Raw genomic sequence first — 14,583 nt, 5'->3', positions numbered from 1 at the left:
GAGCTTTAAGTTAAATCGCTCTACTTCTTTTTTTTTTTTTTTTTTTTTCGAATTTTTACTTACTCGTATTTTATGCTTCGTCGAACTTACAGAAAAAGTTAAAATTTATATATTCTTGTCGAATTGCGAAAGTTATCATATTAGCATTGTAATAAAGTATAATTACTTTTAGAAGTCTTAAAAATAATATTTCATTTATGACTGATTTCGAAACTAGAAAAAGAAAAATATTCATTCCTATTTTTCATATTTACAGTGGCAATAGTATCATGTTACTTCCATTATGTTTTACCAATAGTACATTTTTGAGTGAAAGTGAAAGGAATGAGAAATCGTTTTGAAAAACTATGTTACATGTAATGAATTGTTTTAATTAAAGTGCATTACTGTAATCATTTAGTTCGAAATACAATATCAGGGATCTATTTTTTATTAAAAAAGAGTAAATATGCCCATTGTTGTCTTTACATCTAGCTTTTGACTAAAAAAGAAAATTTATTTGTAAAATAGGATTTTATAGAAATTTTGCCAATAAATGTATTGGCAATTCCAAATTATGTAAAAATTTATTCGAACCTAAGGGTAATAAATATTGCTACATTAATTACCGCCATTTCGTCGTTTTATGTAGGCGGTGGAAAGCATCCATCTGTGGTTAAAGTATATGATATCATTCGGGATGAAGGTTTTGAAAAAATTTCATAAATAGCTATAATTTTAAATAATTGTATAAAAAGGAGTGGGATCTATAAAACCAAGATATATAATTTAACTGGAAATTTTTTATGAGACAATTGAAAGAATGAACTTCTTATTTTTTTAGCAAAAAAAAGAAATATAAAGCAAAAATCTTCTATTTTAAAGGTATATCAAATGGTTTGCAAATTACTTAAGAAATATATTATCTACTTTCAGAACTAAAAAAATAAGCTGCATTTCTATTCAATCTTTATGTATTGGTGTTGTTCACTTATAAATGCCACAAAATGTTCTGTTTTTTTCACATTGTGAAGCACTAAAACAACAACAAAAAATATTTCTAGATCAGTCGATTACTTATTCTGTAGTTTAGAAATTGAGAATGCTGAGAATGTATACAAAATTTTAACAAAAATTTGTATTTATTCATGTATTTTAATTTATGAGTGTTTTCGTAAGAAAGTTTTTATCAAAGATTAGAATTTAAGGATATACCATCAAAAGAAGTTAAACAGCATTAAAATAATGTAAGCATGTAATGCAAATATAAAAATCAATGTCACTTCGGAACAAATAGACAGAAACAAAATTCTAATGATTTTATAAAAAAATCCCTTCGAATCCAAATCCATTATCTTATTTCAAAAATAAATTTTGTTGTTAGTATAAGACTGCACTGAAATGGTTAAAAGACCACAAGCGAAAATATGAACAAAAATCATAATTTTTTCAAGTTTTATGCATGAACTTTTATCATACATTAAATTGTACTCACACGTTGAAAATTATTTTATAAATTTCTGGCCCTAAGCTATTTTAGTAATTGTCCTTCTGGAGAAAATATCTCTATTTTTGTTGTTAAAAGTCAGATTAAAACATTTTTCAGCCTTTGTGTAAAGCACTTAAGGAAATATAATGCTAAAATAAAATAAGATAAGAAATAAATGAAGCAAGTTATTATCCTTGATATTTCTTTGTTTTATTTTTATGCTTTTATCTTTTCTGTTTTTTTGAAAAATATCAGCTCGATAATGAAATATTTTCGAAAAAATTTATAGGATTTTTTTGTAAAAAAAAAGTGCTAGTTTTCTTAAGCACCAAGATAATTTTTAGAGGAATGGAATATTATGCATAATGCTTTACCAAATACACCAAGGAATAAATCCGACTAAGCATAAGCATGAATTAACTTATACAAAAGCATAGAAATATTTACATTTTATTCCCTATCAATTGAAAGAAACTAATTGGAACAAGAACTTAGTGTAAGGTGTATGAATAAAAGTAAATATTTTCAGTTAACATTATAAGAGTAAATGACTTTAATTTAATTCTGCAATTATTATGCAAAGTAATTACAAATCATTGGTCGAAAATTTAAAAGTTACTAGGGGCAAAAGAAAGAACATTTTCCAATGTCATAAATCTTCGAAAATAGTACTTGCGATTGCTTTCACTTGAAGAAGATTTCGATAACTAGTAATTAAGACAAACAATTAAGGCCAAAAGAACAGATACATTTTTTATCCCAAATTTAGAGATGTGGCATAGGGAAGTGTAAAATCTAATTGTAACGCCAAAATCCCTATAGTAGTTGTACATTGCTAAAGGTAGCAATCATTTACAATAAATCATGTTGATACTGCTATCTTCAGTGGTGTTGGGGGGTTATCGGTTGTAAACAAGAAGAATTAGTAACACATGCTACTTTAACACAAAAGCACTAATTGTTTACCACTTATTATTTTATCCCAAAAATATTGTTTATTTCATATACATTTCCTGTAAATGATACTAGCAGCAACAACATTGAATTTATTTTCATCAATTTCAATAGGACTTTTGCAAGACATGGTGAAAAACAAAAATCCGAGCATGTAAAATCGTGTAATAAGGGACCCCTAATAAAACAGAGAATAAAACAGTTAACATTATAAGAGTAAATTACTTTAATTTAATTTGCGATTACTATGGAAAGTAATTGCAAATCATTGGTGGAAAATTGAAAAGTTACTAGGGGCAAATGAAAGAATATTATCTAATGGCATATATCTTCGAAAATAGTACTTGCGATTGCTTTCACTTGGAGAAGATTTCGATAACTAGTAAATAATACAAACAAATAAGGCCAAAATAACAGATAAACTTTTGATCCCAAATTTACGGATTTGGCAAAGGAAAGTGTAAAGTCTTCTGTAACGCCAAAATCCCTCAGAGAAAGTCGTACATTTCTAAAGATAACAATCACTTACAATAAAACCTGCCGATACTGCTACCTTCAGTGGTGGCGGGGTTTTCGCTTGTTAAGAAGATTTAGTCATGCATACTAGTTTAACACATAAGCACTAATTGTTTACAACTTATTATTTTATCTGAAAAATGTCGTATATTTCATATACATTTCCTGTAGAAGATACTACCAGCAACAACATTGAATTTTTTTCATCAATTTCAATAGGACTTTTGCAAGACATGCTCAAAATGCTTTCCTACAAGAAAAATCTAAACATGTAAAATCGTGTGAAATGGGAGCCCTAATAGAACAGAAAAGCAAGATAAACTATATATTCCAGATTCGTTTCAAAAGACGCCCTTTTAAATATAGCAAAAGAGGTTAAAAAACTGAATTAGTATACTAAAAATAGTAGAACAAATTCTAAATTTTTTAATGCTTTTAGTTTTTACTTTTACAATATGGCAATGATAAATTTTGCAATGTAACTATAATTCAGGAATGGAAAAATCCCCAATTCTTATTAATTAAAAAATAGAAAAAGTTGATATTTAAAAAATTTTGAATATTTTGAAGAAATAATGAAGGAAGATTTATTATTATTATTTTTTTTTTTAGCATTTGAAGTATAGAAAGCGAAATTATTGCAAACGTCAAAAAATCCGAAATAGAGATTTTGATGAACTTTTGCACTTTAAATAGCAATGAACTGCCAAAGACATATTTTAGGTATTTTAACCCCCCCCCCATAAACCGGATAACACAGATATTTTGACTACAGAGCCGTACAAGTTTCATTTCTTCAGAGAGAAGCTGAACATTTAGGAACTTATTAGTTCAAGTTCTGCTTTTGCCATTCGTTGTACTCATCGATCCCCTATTCCAGTTCACAAGCGTCCTTTCTCATGATAACCCTAGAATTTCATTGAATTCGCTTTTTTGACACCCTTATGGCTTTAAAAGTGTTCATCATACGATTTTGCTCCCTTCCTGGACTTTGACCATCATTGCCAAGCCTTTTGAAATGACAGATTGCATCAGACACTGTTTACCGAGGTACAGTAAGCAAACGAACGACTTCATGCAGTTTGTTTTCCAACTCTAAAACAGCGTATCTTTTGCTAGGCATGGTAAAAAAGCCAAAACTGAGTACGTAAGCTAAAAGATGCATTGTAAAAAATGTTATAATTGAAGTGGTTGACAAAAAGAAAAGAAAAGAAAAGAAAAATAAATTAATTAATTTCCATTTTTTGATGCAATAACTTTGTCCGATTTTTTTTCCACACTCTGAAATATGGTCAAAATACAAAGTCTGCTCATTGAAGTTATGGACTCCTCCTGAGTCATCTGGATATCTGTATATATCTCCTTTTTTTAAAAATATTATTGAGTGATTTCCCATGACGCGTGCTTTGCTTATTGCAGATGCTCGCCTAGGTTGATTTGGGAAATAGGAAGTTTCCTAAGACCCCTCATAGGATGTCTAATCATACACCTAAGAACGTGTCTCAATAACACAGGCTGTCATTGCGGGTTTGAAGGAGCAGGGTTCTCTTATTTTTCTTTTCTTCGGACATTTCAGTTTTCAGAGATATCTGTATTAAAATAGTCTCTGAAACGAAACGATTAATTTAAAGATTAATTAACTAGTTTAGTAAATTATTAATATCCTTTTTAAAGGAGACCCTCAGACTGTATCCTGCTGTGCCAATCTTCGGAAGACAAGTCGAAGAAGATACCACCATTTGTAAGATTTTTTTTTTTTTGTTATTGTTGTTACGTTTATAGCTAAAAATGCATATTTCTCGACCATTGTTTAGAAAGAAATATCAGAATACAGGGTTTTCAAAAATTTAAAACACCTCTATTATTTAAAAAAGTAATAAAAGTTTAAACAGAAAATTTTTGATTTTTTTTTTATTATGTAGAAGTAAAAAAAATATATTTCTGGAATTTTCTTTTATTTAATTTCAAATTAACATCATTTTTATAAACGCGCATTGGAAGCTAATTTCACATTTGCATAAATGAATCTAAATAATGAAGTTTTTACCTAATTTCTAAAGCGCAAGAAATTTGAAATTTCATATGCGTATGCATGGTTTGTGAAAATATGTTTCAGAATATTGGTTTATCGAATGATATTGTTAAATTTTGATTATATATCAGTGGTATCATGTTTTATGAATTATAGAAAATATTTATGATAATGAACTATTAATTAAAAACTAACAGGTGATAAATTATCTTAATTAAAAATACAGCTGCTATTTTTAGTGCACAAATAAAAATGATTTTTTTAATATCAGTTTTCTGAATTTAATTTTAAATAAACGAAGTGAAATGATTACATTGATGTTGCTATTTAACATCTGATTGTAACACATTCTGTTAAAGTAGCGAAAACGGAACGAAACGACATTAAAAAGTCTACTTTAATCAAATGAAGGGAGGGATGTTTTGTCAAATGATAATTATTCGGCTTGCTTTGATATTTGTATCTCAGACGTTTAAAACCTGATTTTGTTAAATATTTAAGCACCTCTTATCACACGTATATTGAACAATCTCCACGCCTTCTTCAATAAGTGCCTCCAACTGCAATGCTTCCCTACTCCACTCAAAAAAGGAATGATAATACTGTTTCACAAGAAGGGTAAGAACAAAATAGACATCAGTTCTTATCGCCCCATCTCTTTTCTTCCCACCATTGGCAAAACCCTTGAGAAACTCCTTTTGCAGAGACTTAATCATCAACTCAGAGTAAATGACTTGCTCCATCCAAACCAATTTGGTTTTAGGGATGGAAAATCCACAGACCACGCAATACAGCAATTAACAGAAAAAATCCATAATTTCAAACAGCAAAACGAACACATTCTGGTAATTTCTTTAGACATCCAAAGAGCTTTCGATAATCTGCAATTCTCTTCCATCCGCAATAGCCTCGATAAACTTAAATTCAATTCAAAAACTACAGAAACACTTAAAGATGTCCTAGAAAATAGAGAAGTCCTTCTTCAAACATCTCAAGGTACTGTCGCCTGGTCACAGCAGAAAGGCTGCGAGCAAGGATCCTGTTCTGGACCAGTTTTTTGGAATCTTGTCGCAAACGAAATTCTTTCTGAAAAATGGCCACCTAACATTCACCTCCAGGCATTTGCAGACGACTTTGTTTTTGTAGTAGCCGAATCAACAAGAGCAAAATTGAAATCAGCCGCCCAGGATGCTCTCTCAATCTTCAAGCGCTGGACCGACAAGCATCACCTTCAAATCTCCGTAGAAAAATCATGTAATATCTTGATAAGCAAATTAGTCAATGGCCCAACAATTAAATGGAATAACGTAACAATAAAAAGGCAACAATCTTTAAAATATCTCGGTGTTACTATCGACAATAAGCTAAACTGGATTCCTCACCTCCTTAACACCAAAACGAAGGCGATTCTCTTATACCAAAATCTCTGCAGAATTGCTGGTTCCACATGGGGTCTGAAAAAAGAATTCAGGCGTCATCTCTACTTCACCGTTGCCGAGAGAATGATCCTACATGGAGCATCAGCTTGGGTCTATCCTCTCTCATCCCGACAACAAAGAATCCTAATCTCAATACAGAGAAAATTTCTCCTGAGTATTTCTGGAGCATTCCGAACAACATCCACGGCAGCACTGCAAGTTATAGAAGGAATTCTTCCACTTCACATCAAAGCGCAAGCAGAAGCAACCTATGTAAGAGTAAGTCGTCTTCAATTACCTAGCCATTTTCAGAATATAATATTCCATCGTGAGAACTTCGAGATGAAATGCTCTCACACAAAAATCTTCCCCTCAAACTTTCTTCTTGAGGACATAATTTCCCTCAAACAAGAATTCCAACCTACAAACAAGACGGATATTTTTACAGATGGGTCCAAAATCGAGGGGAAAACCGGCTTTGCCTACTGAGTATTCCAAAACGGACAAATTACTCATCAGTGGCTCGGCAAACTGAACGAAAATAATTCTGTCTTTCAGGCAGAGCTGCTGGCCATTAAGGAAGCATGTAAATGGGCTAGCAAATACGATCATAACGCTAAAATATGGAGTGATAGCGAGTCCAGCTTAAAAGCGATCAGTTCATTCTCCACCTCAAGCCCAATTGTTCAGGAAATTCAAGCCATTCTGCTCCCCCAACCTTCTATTAAGTTAGGATGGGTTAAAGCACATGTAGGCCCCAACGGAAACGAGGTTGCAGATTCCTTATCTAAACAGGCCATTTCTGCAGGTACGCCCGTTCAATACCCAGCTCCTAGAAGCCATCTGAAAAGTATTGTAAATGAATTGAGCCTACAGCGATGGCAAGAAGAATGGGATAATGGCTCAACTGGCAGAAACATCCATTAAATCATCTCGAAAGTGTCCTTTAACCCATCATCTTGGAATAGGCTTGACATTATCTTTGCAACTGGCCATGGCCCTTTCCCTTCATATTTCAAGAGATTCCATATTAAAGGATCTGATCAATGTGGCTGCGGCGAAGTAGGCGATCCCCTTCATTATGCCACTAGTTGCCCTCTCAACACATCTTTTCATCTCAAAAAACCCATCCACGACCTAGAAAATATCTGGTGGACCAACATTATGAGAAACAAGTTGTCCAAGGTTAAAATTAGAAATCTTGTGCGGTTCCTACAAGAGAACGAGGAATTGATTTCTCCAGACCCAAGCCCAGTATAAATTTTCGTTTCATTTCTCAACCAAGCTCTTCTCCAGAATATATTACCTTCAATAGATTTCATCTGCTCATACTCCCCACCGAACACCTCAATCATCATTATAATATTGTATATAGTTACTTTTTATGTGTATTGATGATATTTTATGCCTTTTTATGTGTATATTGATATTTTATGTCTTTTTTGTGTATATTGATTTTTTTTGTCTTTTTATGTGTATTTCTTTTATCTTAATAAATACTCCCACGTATATCCTTTCAACCGACAGGGAATCCTAGAGATTCCAAGTTCGGGGATATTCTGTGGCGAAAGAAAGTATATAAAATTCAACTGTATTCGCAATACTGCATAATATTATAGAATATATAATAATATATGATATCACATAATATTATGCAACAATCTAAACTATCTGGTGTAAATTCGCTTATTGCGCATTATCACACACATATTTGATGCAAAAATCATCTCAATATTTGATGCAAATATCATCTAACCGTGCATCCCTAACCCTTTCAGGGTCTTATTAAAAATGTCACGTAAGAAATTAAAGTTCTTACCCTCAAAATTCATTGCATATAATTTTTCCTTCTTTGCATTTCTCACAAGGAACTTTTTGTTATTTAGCATTTTTTGTTTGTCCCTTCATTATCTCCCAACAACCATCCACATCTCTTGTTGTCATCTGACCATTTGTTATCTTCCATTTGCAATGGAATAATGAAATTGGTTACTTATCCCATATCTTTCAAATGATTGTAATCGGTCTTTGTAACTCTGATTGTCACAGACATTTTTTTACAATAAGGACACAAAATTGACCTTCTTTTATACTGACACACACGCACACACATCTCTCTCTCTGTGTGTGTATATATATATATGATTTTTTATGCATTATTGTTTTTATGTCTGTATTATAAATCATATAATTTGAAAGCCTAAGAATAAGGTCGATCTCAACGATTTACTTTCAAACAAATTCCATTCTTTCAAAAATTGGTTTAAAAATTTTTCTGCCTGATGAAGATAATAGAAACAAATGTCCGCTAATGGATACTTTCAGGGAAAATCATCGATGGAGGCATTGTCTCTGTAGCAATTTATTCCCCAAAGAAAAATTGCACGGACTTTCCTTATAATATATTCAGCAGCCTAATTTTACTAATATAGTAAAATATATTTTATAAAACATGAAATAATTTTCAAATGCATATGAAACTATTTAGTCAAAAGACGCATGATTACGTTCAAGGAAATCCTAGTGTATTTTCTGGGAAAAGAAAAGATTAACAATTAAGATAAGATTTTCGCATGAGATGTGAAAAGAAATATATATATATGTAACGATATTTTAAATTTTAATTAATTCAACTGAAGCTTTTTAAAAATAATTGCATGAGCGGTTCTCACGTGCCGATTGAATTCATAGAGAATCACTGATGTAGACAGATTCTTCTAATGTATTCCTCTGTTTCTCTTTTCAAGGTCGACACGTGTAAGAAATTCCAATTAGAAGCGACACGTGTCTGAAATATCATGTTATATAACACAGGGATAAAATGTTCAGTTGGCTTTCATTTTTCTTTTTTCGTTCTGTGTGTGCTGTCACTCCTTGTAAATAATTATGCCTTCCACGGATAGATTGAAGAGAATAAAACGAACTTAAAAATGCAAAGTGTCTTCTCTATCGTCGAAACTGCCTTATGCTTTTAAAATTATTATGTTTACATTATATATATAAATTTATATTATTACTAATATATATATATATATATATATATATATATATATATATATATATATATATATATATATATATATATATCCGAAAATGGAATATACTCGCCGACACACTATAGATGGATGTCAAGTATTTCTGTTTCAACTATCTCAATTTCAATAGTTAATAAGAAAATTTTATTTTTAATGCTGAATTTATTTTGGATATATTCATTAAATCTTAAGATTTATGTACATAAATAATTGTATGAGAAAATAACATTCTTAATTTTCAAATAAAAAGGAATTCGTGAAGTAAAAAGACATGGATTTAAAGATATTTTTGATTTGTTATAATTATTATCATTATTTCTCTAGTATATGAAACCTTCGAACGCCTTTAATATGTTTTTATAGTAAAATGAAAAAAGAAACAGTTTATAAATAAATGTTAGAGTGTAAAAATCGCTATACACCGTCTGAGGAAAAATTAAACCTGGGTTTTAAAAATTAGTTTTTAAAGTGAATACATAATTATTTACCGATAAATTAATTCAATAAACGGGTAATATCAAACATTTAAATTCTCGTGTAAAATTTTAGAGTAATTTATTTCTAGAAAGATTTATAACATTTGAATATTTAGTAAAATACATTCGGCTTTTGAGAGTACAAAGTGATTTGTATAAAAATATGAGGTAAACTATTTCCTAAACTAACTAAATTAATTAAAACTATTTCCAATTAGCTTTTCTAGATAACTGAATTATATTATCTGAACTGAATTATATTATCTGATAACTGATTTTTTAACCTTTAAAGCACTCATTAATGAAAGAGCATTTATTTTCAGGCGGATATACCTTACCCAAAGGAGCATCTTGCTTTATCTTAAGTTACTTCTTACACAGAGACGAAGACGTATTTCCCGATCCAGAAAAGTTTGATCCAAATCGGTTTTCACCAGAAAATGCCATAAAAATACCTGAGTATGCCTATATACCTTTTTCTGCTGGTCCAAGAAATTGCATTGGTAAGAGACATTTTACCATTGTAAGCATGCATTTTTAAGATATACAATTTCCTCTTATCATAAACAAGCAAAAATAGATTTTGAAAATTTGATCAATTACTTTGAATATGTATATATTGTTAATAAGCCTGAGAGACTGAATCTAACTGCCTTAAAAATTAAATTTTTACAACATAACAAATAATATTTATCTCTATATATAGAAATCTTTTAAAGTTATTTTGGAATAAAATTTAGAAAGAAACATTTTAAAATATCCGTTACCGAAAATTCAGCAAATGAAATTATTTATTTTGGAAATTATTATTTTGGAAATGATACTGGATTCCCTGAAATTGTGGATGTATTATATTAAATGGTTTTGAATAACAACCAAACATTTTTCATCTCATAATATTAAAAAAATATTTCAGAGAAATTAAAAATGACTCCCAAATTCTCTTATGTCAGAGTAATTATATTTAAGGATTTTGTTTACCTTTCAAATAGAAAGCATTTGCTTCATTCTTTTAAGTTATGCAGTATCTTTCAAGACAATATATAGTGTAAATTTCGGAAATAAAATAACATTATTTTTTTTTTAAATTTGTTAAAGCCTTTATTCAATAGACTGTTCAATCTCGCTACCTACAAAATCCGAGAATAAAATCACATTGAACTTGAACAGAAACCATGTAAGTTATCAAACATATATATATATATATATATATATATATATATATATATATATATATATATATATATATATATATATATATATATATATATATACATGTGGTGTTCAAAGGAAAAGGTACGAAACGATACTGCGGATATAAATGAAGATTTTATTCAAAATTATCCACCACAGGCCTGAGTACAACGATTCCATTGACTAACGAACCAAAGGATTCTTCGTTCCCAGAATTCCTGTAAACGTGACTAGGCCGAATCCTTCACAGCGTTCTCATGGAGCCGAACTACATCCTCCGTGAGTAACCCCGGGCTTTTATTCTTGATGTACCTGTGTAGTCTTCGGAGTGTCTCATCGGAGTTAATGGTTCTTCTGTGCTCGTGGAATTGAACAATTTTCGGACCTTCGGCGGCGCTCTTTATAAGAGCCTCAGCTCTTTTCTGCTCATGCGGTCATCCGCGCATACTCCGATCAACGCCAGAGAATCCAATCGCATCCCAAAATGACTCGCTACGTTCTCCAATCGAGGCACAGACATATAGTTAACGGTTACGTTGTTAAGACGTTTCGTAAATTTTCATTTGAACACCCCTTATATATATATATATATATATATATATATATATATATATATATATATATATATATATATATATATATATATAAGAATAAAATAAATAAGCAAATAAAATAAGAACAGCTAGTTTAGCAAGGAGATGTAAAAAGTAATAATCCGAATATAAATAATATAAATATCTCTATTCAACAATATTAAATTTACAAATTATCAAAAGCAGAATTTTGATTCTTAGGTCTCTTTTAAAATTATTTAGAAAACAATATATCATCAATAAGTAACATGAAGTCACTGGGAAAAAATATATTTTTAAATGAAATCACTAAATCTAAAAGGTAAGGAATTTTGAACGACAAAAGTATATATGTGGAGGGCTGAATTCAAATTCTTCTGAATTCATTCTTTCACAAATGTCTTATTAAATGTACCAAGGGAAATTTATATTTGCTGTGATTAGAAAATAAGACCTGTAAACGAAGCAAAAAAAAAAAAATCTTCATCGGGAATAAATGGAAACGATGCTTCTTGTATTTCCAATGTTTTATAGAAATTGTGTTCACACAAAAAAACACATACATTTTTACTTTTATTAATATCTCTTTTATATTACAGATGGAATCGGTATTGGTGTAAAATCTTTAAAGATTGAAATGGGCTGTAGTAAATGATGACACAGGTTCTTTAGATTAAAGTAATTTAATTTATATCAAAATAGGACGGATTCAAATGAATAAAGACTTATGCTAACATAACTCAAAACTGAATAACAATAGAGCATGAACTATGAAAACTAACTGTCTATACATGGCCTTGCCGTTTTAATCTGTTCTATATATAAGGTAAAAAAAAACTAAAATAAAAAGACTTTTACATTTTAATACTTTAAGATTCAAATTCTTAAAGACTTTTAATCTAATTTCTTTCTTACCAAAGATTTCGAATAAATGAAATTTTTAATCTCAAATTTCGCCCACATATATGAAGTTTGCTAAAAGCTTACTAACAGAATTTGTTACTGCCAGCGCTCACATAAAAAAATAAATAGGATTTTGAAAATATTTTTGGTTATGTTTATTAATTTCATTTTTAAGAAAATATTTTTTAGCTAAAAGTAAATTTTATGCTCTGCATTTACATGGCATTAAACGAATTTAGTTTTCGCAGCATCAATATTTTTAGCTAATATCAAATTTTATGGATAATAACACGAATTGCAAAATCGCAGAGATATTATTACTCAATATTTCGGTTTTCCTTTCTATATTTCAAGCCTGAAAATGGTGAATGTCTTGAAAACCCAAAATATCATTTATCTCATGTGTTTATATAAACATAATATATCTATTGCATTTTCTAATTACCGATTAAGATTTCGTTTTCCAATATCTTTCTGTAGCATTACGCAAACTATTCGCTAAATGGAATTGAGAAAATGCACGGAACATTTCTCAGAATGTTGCATTTATAACAGTGATTTTATTCAATTTTATTATTGTTATTTGATTTCAAAGATAAAAAATCCTTCTTAGAGTAAATTTATCATATGTGATATTTTTTTTTCAATGAAAAAATATAAATTAGTGTTTAAGTTGGAATGATGTGAAGGCGATATTAATCGAAATGATGAATTAATTGAAGGATCTGATATCTAAAAGTTACCAATGAAATTTTCGACAACATAAATTTAAGTATTTTAAGGATAAAATATTTATGAACAATAAATTTAAATATATTGCAATTTAATTGAATTAATTACTTTTGCTTTTTCTTTCCAGAAATCATCGCAATAAGTGAAAGGAATTGAATTGAACACATTTTATTAATGGAATGTATGAAGGGGATGGACATTTTTAAATAATTTAAAGTGCTATTAGCAACTGCATTCAATTTTGGGGATTTCGAATTGCATATATCATTAAATAAAAACTAACTTCCGTGACCGACATATACATGATACATTCAAGATACAGTTTTACAAGATTCTATACATGTCTCCTCCTAAAAAAAGGGTCTCAATCATAATCTTTCTTCTTCAAATACTATTTCAAAGTGTAATTCCAGAAAATGTATTTATTTACAAAATTTATATATGTTGGTCTCTTTTTATATTAATTTAAATTTGCATCTCATATAAATAATTTAAAAACTATTTTCCCGAAGACTGCCGTGATTTAGCAAAAGTCGTTATAAGTTAATGTGTTTCAATCAATTACTTTCGAAAACAATTAGTATGCTTTTTACAATAATGTTCTATTTTAATCTAAATGTGATATTTTTACTGTATTTAGGGTACAGATTCGCAACAATGGAAGTTAAGATTCTTCTTGCAACTATCTTGAGAAATTTCACTGTTGAATCTTTAGAAGAAAGGGACAAAGTGCTACCAGTAATGCAAATTGCATTACATCCCTCATCACCAGTTTATGTCAAATTTAGATCACGGTCAACACAGGAGATTTAAAGATCATTGTATTGCTTATCTGTGAAAAAAATGTAGAATAAAATAAGGATTTCTTTTTGTCTCACATAAATATATAATGAAAGCAAAAATGTTTAAACTTACTCTACCTTCATATGAGTGAGTTAAATTTTTATCATAATTCTTTAAACTGTAAAGTAATATATAAAAATGTATATAATTTGTAAATTGCAAATATATATTTAATTTATTTAATAGTTACATAAAATTCTGATATTTTATGCTAAAAATTCTGAGAAAAAAAAACACAAATTAGTTTTACAGCAGTGTAAAATTTTAAAATTATATATTTATTGATTAGAATCTTGTTGCCATGAGATTTTTGCATTTCTCTTCTTAATTTTTAAGTATTTTTAATAATATATTCATTTTTTATTAGAAAAGAATAAAATCTTTTCGATTTTGAAAAAAAAAAGTTATTCCAGATTTTCTTTTATTTTTGGTAGATAAAT

At 29.4% G+C, this 14,583-nt stretch overlaps 1 protein-coding gene across 1 annotated transcript; it reads left to right on the top strand.

Moving 5' to 3' along the window:
• The first annotated feature begins 679 nt into the window (after positions 1-679).
• On the top strand, positions 680-14,264 carry LOC129980666 (cytochrome P450 4V2-like). Its single transcript, XM_056091046.1, has 4 exons — positions 680-685; positions 4,583-4,679; positions 10,223-10,402; positions 13,941-14,264. The coding sequence occupies exons 1-4, from the start codon at positions 680-682 to the stop codon at positions 14,111-14,113; spliced, it is 456 nt and encodes a 151-aa protein (XP_055947021.1). The 3' UTR covers positions 14,114-14,264.
• Positions 14,265-14,583: the final 319 nt, after the last annotated feature.

This window comes from Argiope bruennichi, chromosome 8, assembly GCF_947563725.1.
Source record: "Argiope bruennichi chromosome 8, qqArgBrue1.1, whole genome shotgun sequence".
Taxonomy (NCBI): Eukaryota; Metazoa; Arthropoda; class Arachnida; order Araneae; family Araneidae; genus Argiope; species Argiope bruennichi.
This window is presented reverse-complemented; position numbering and strand designations above follow the sequence as displayed.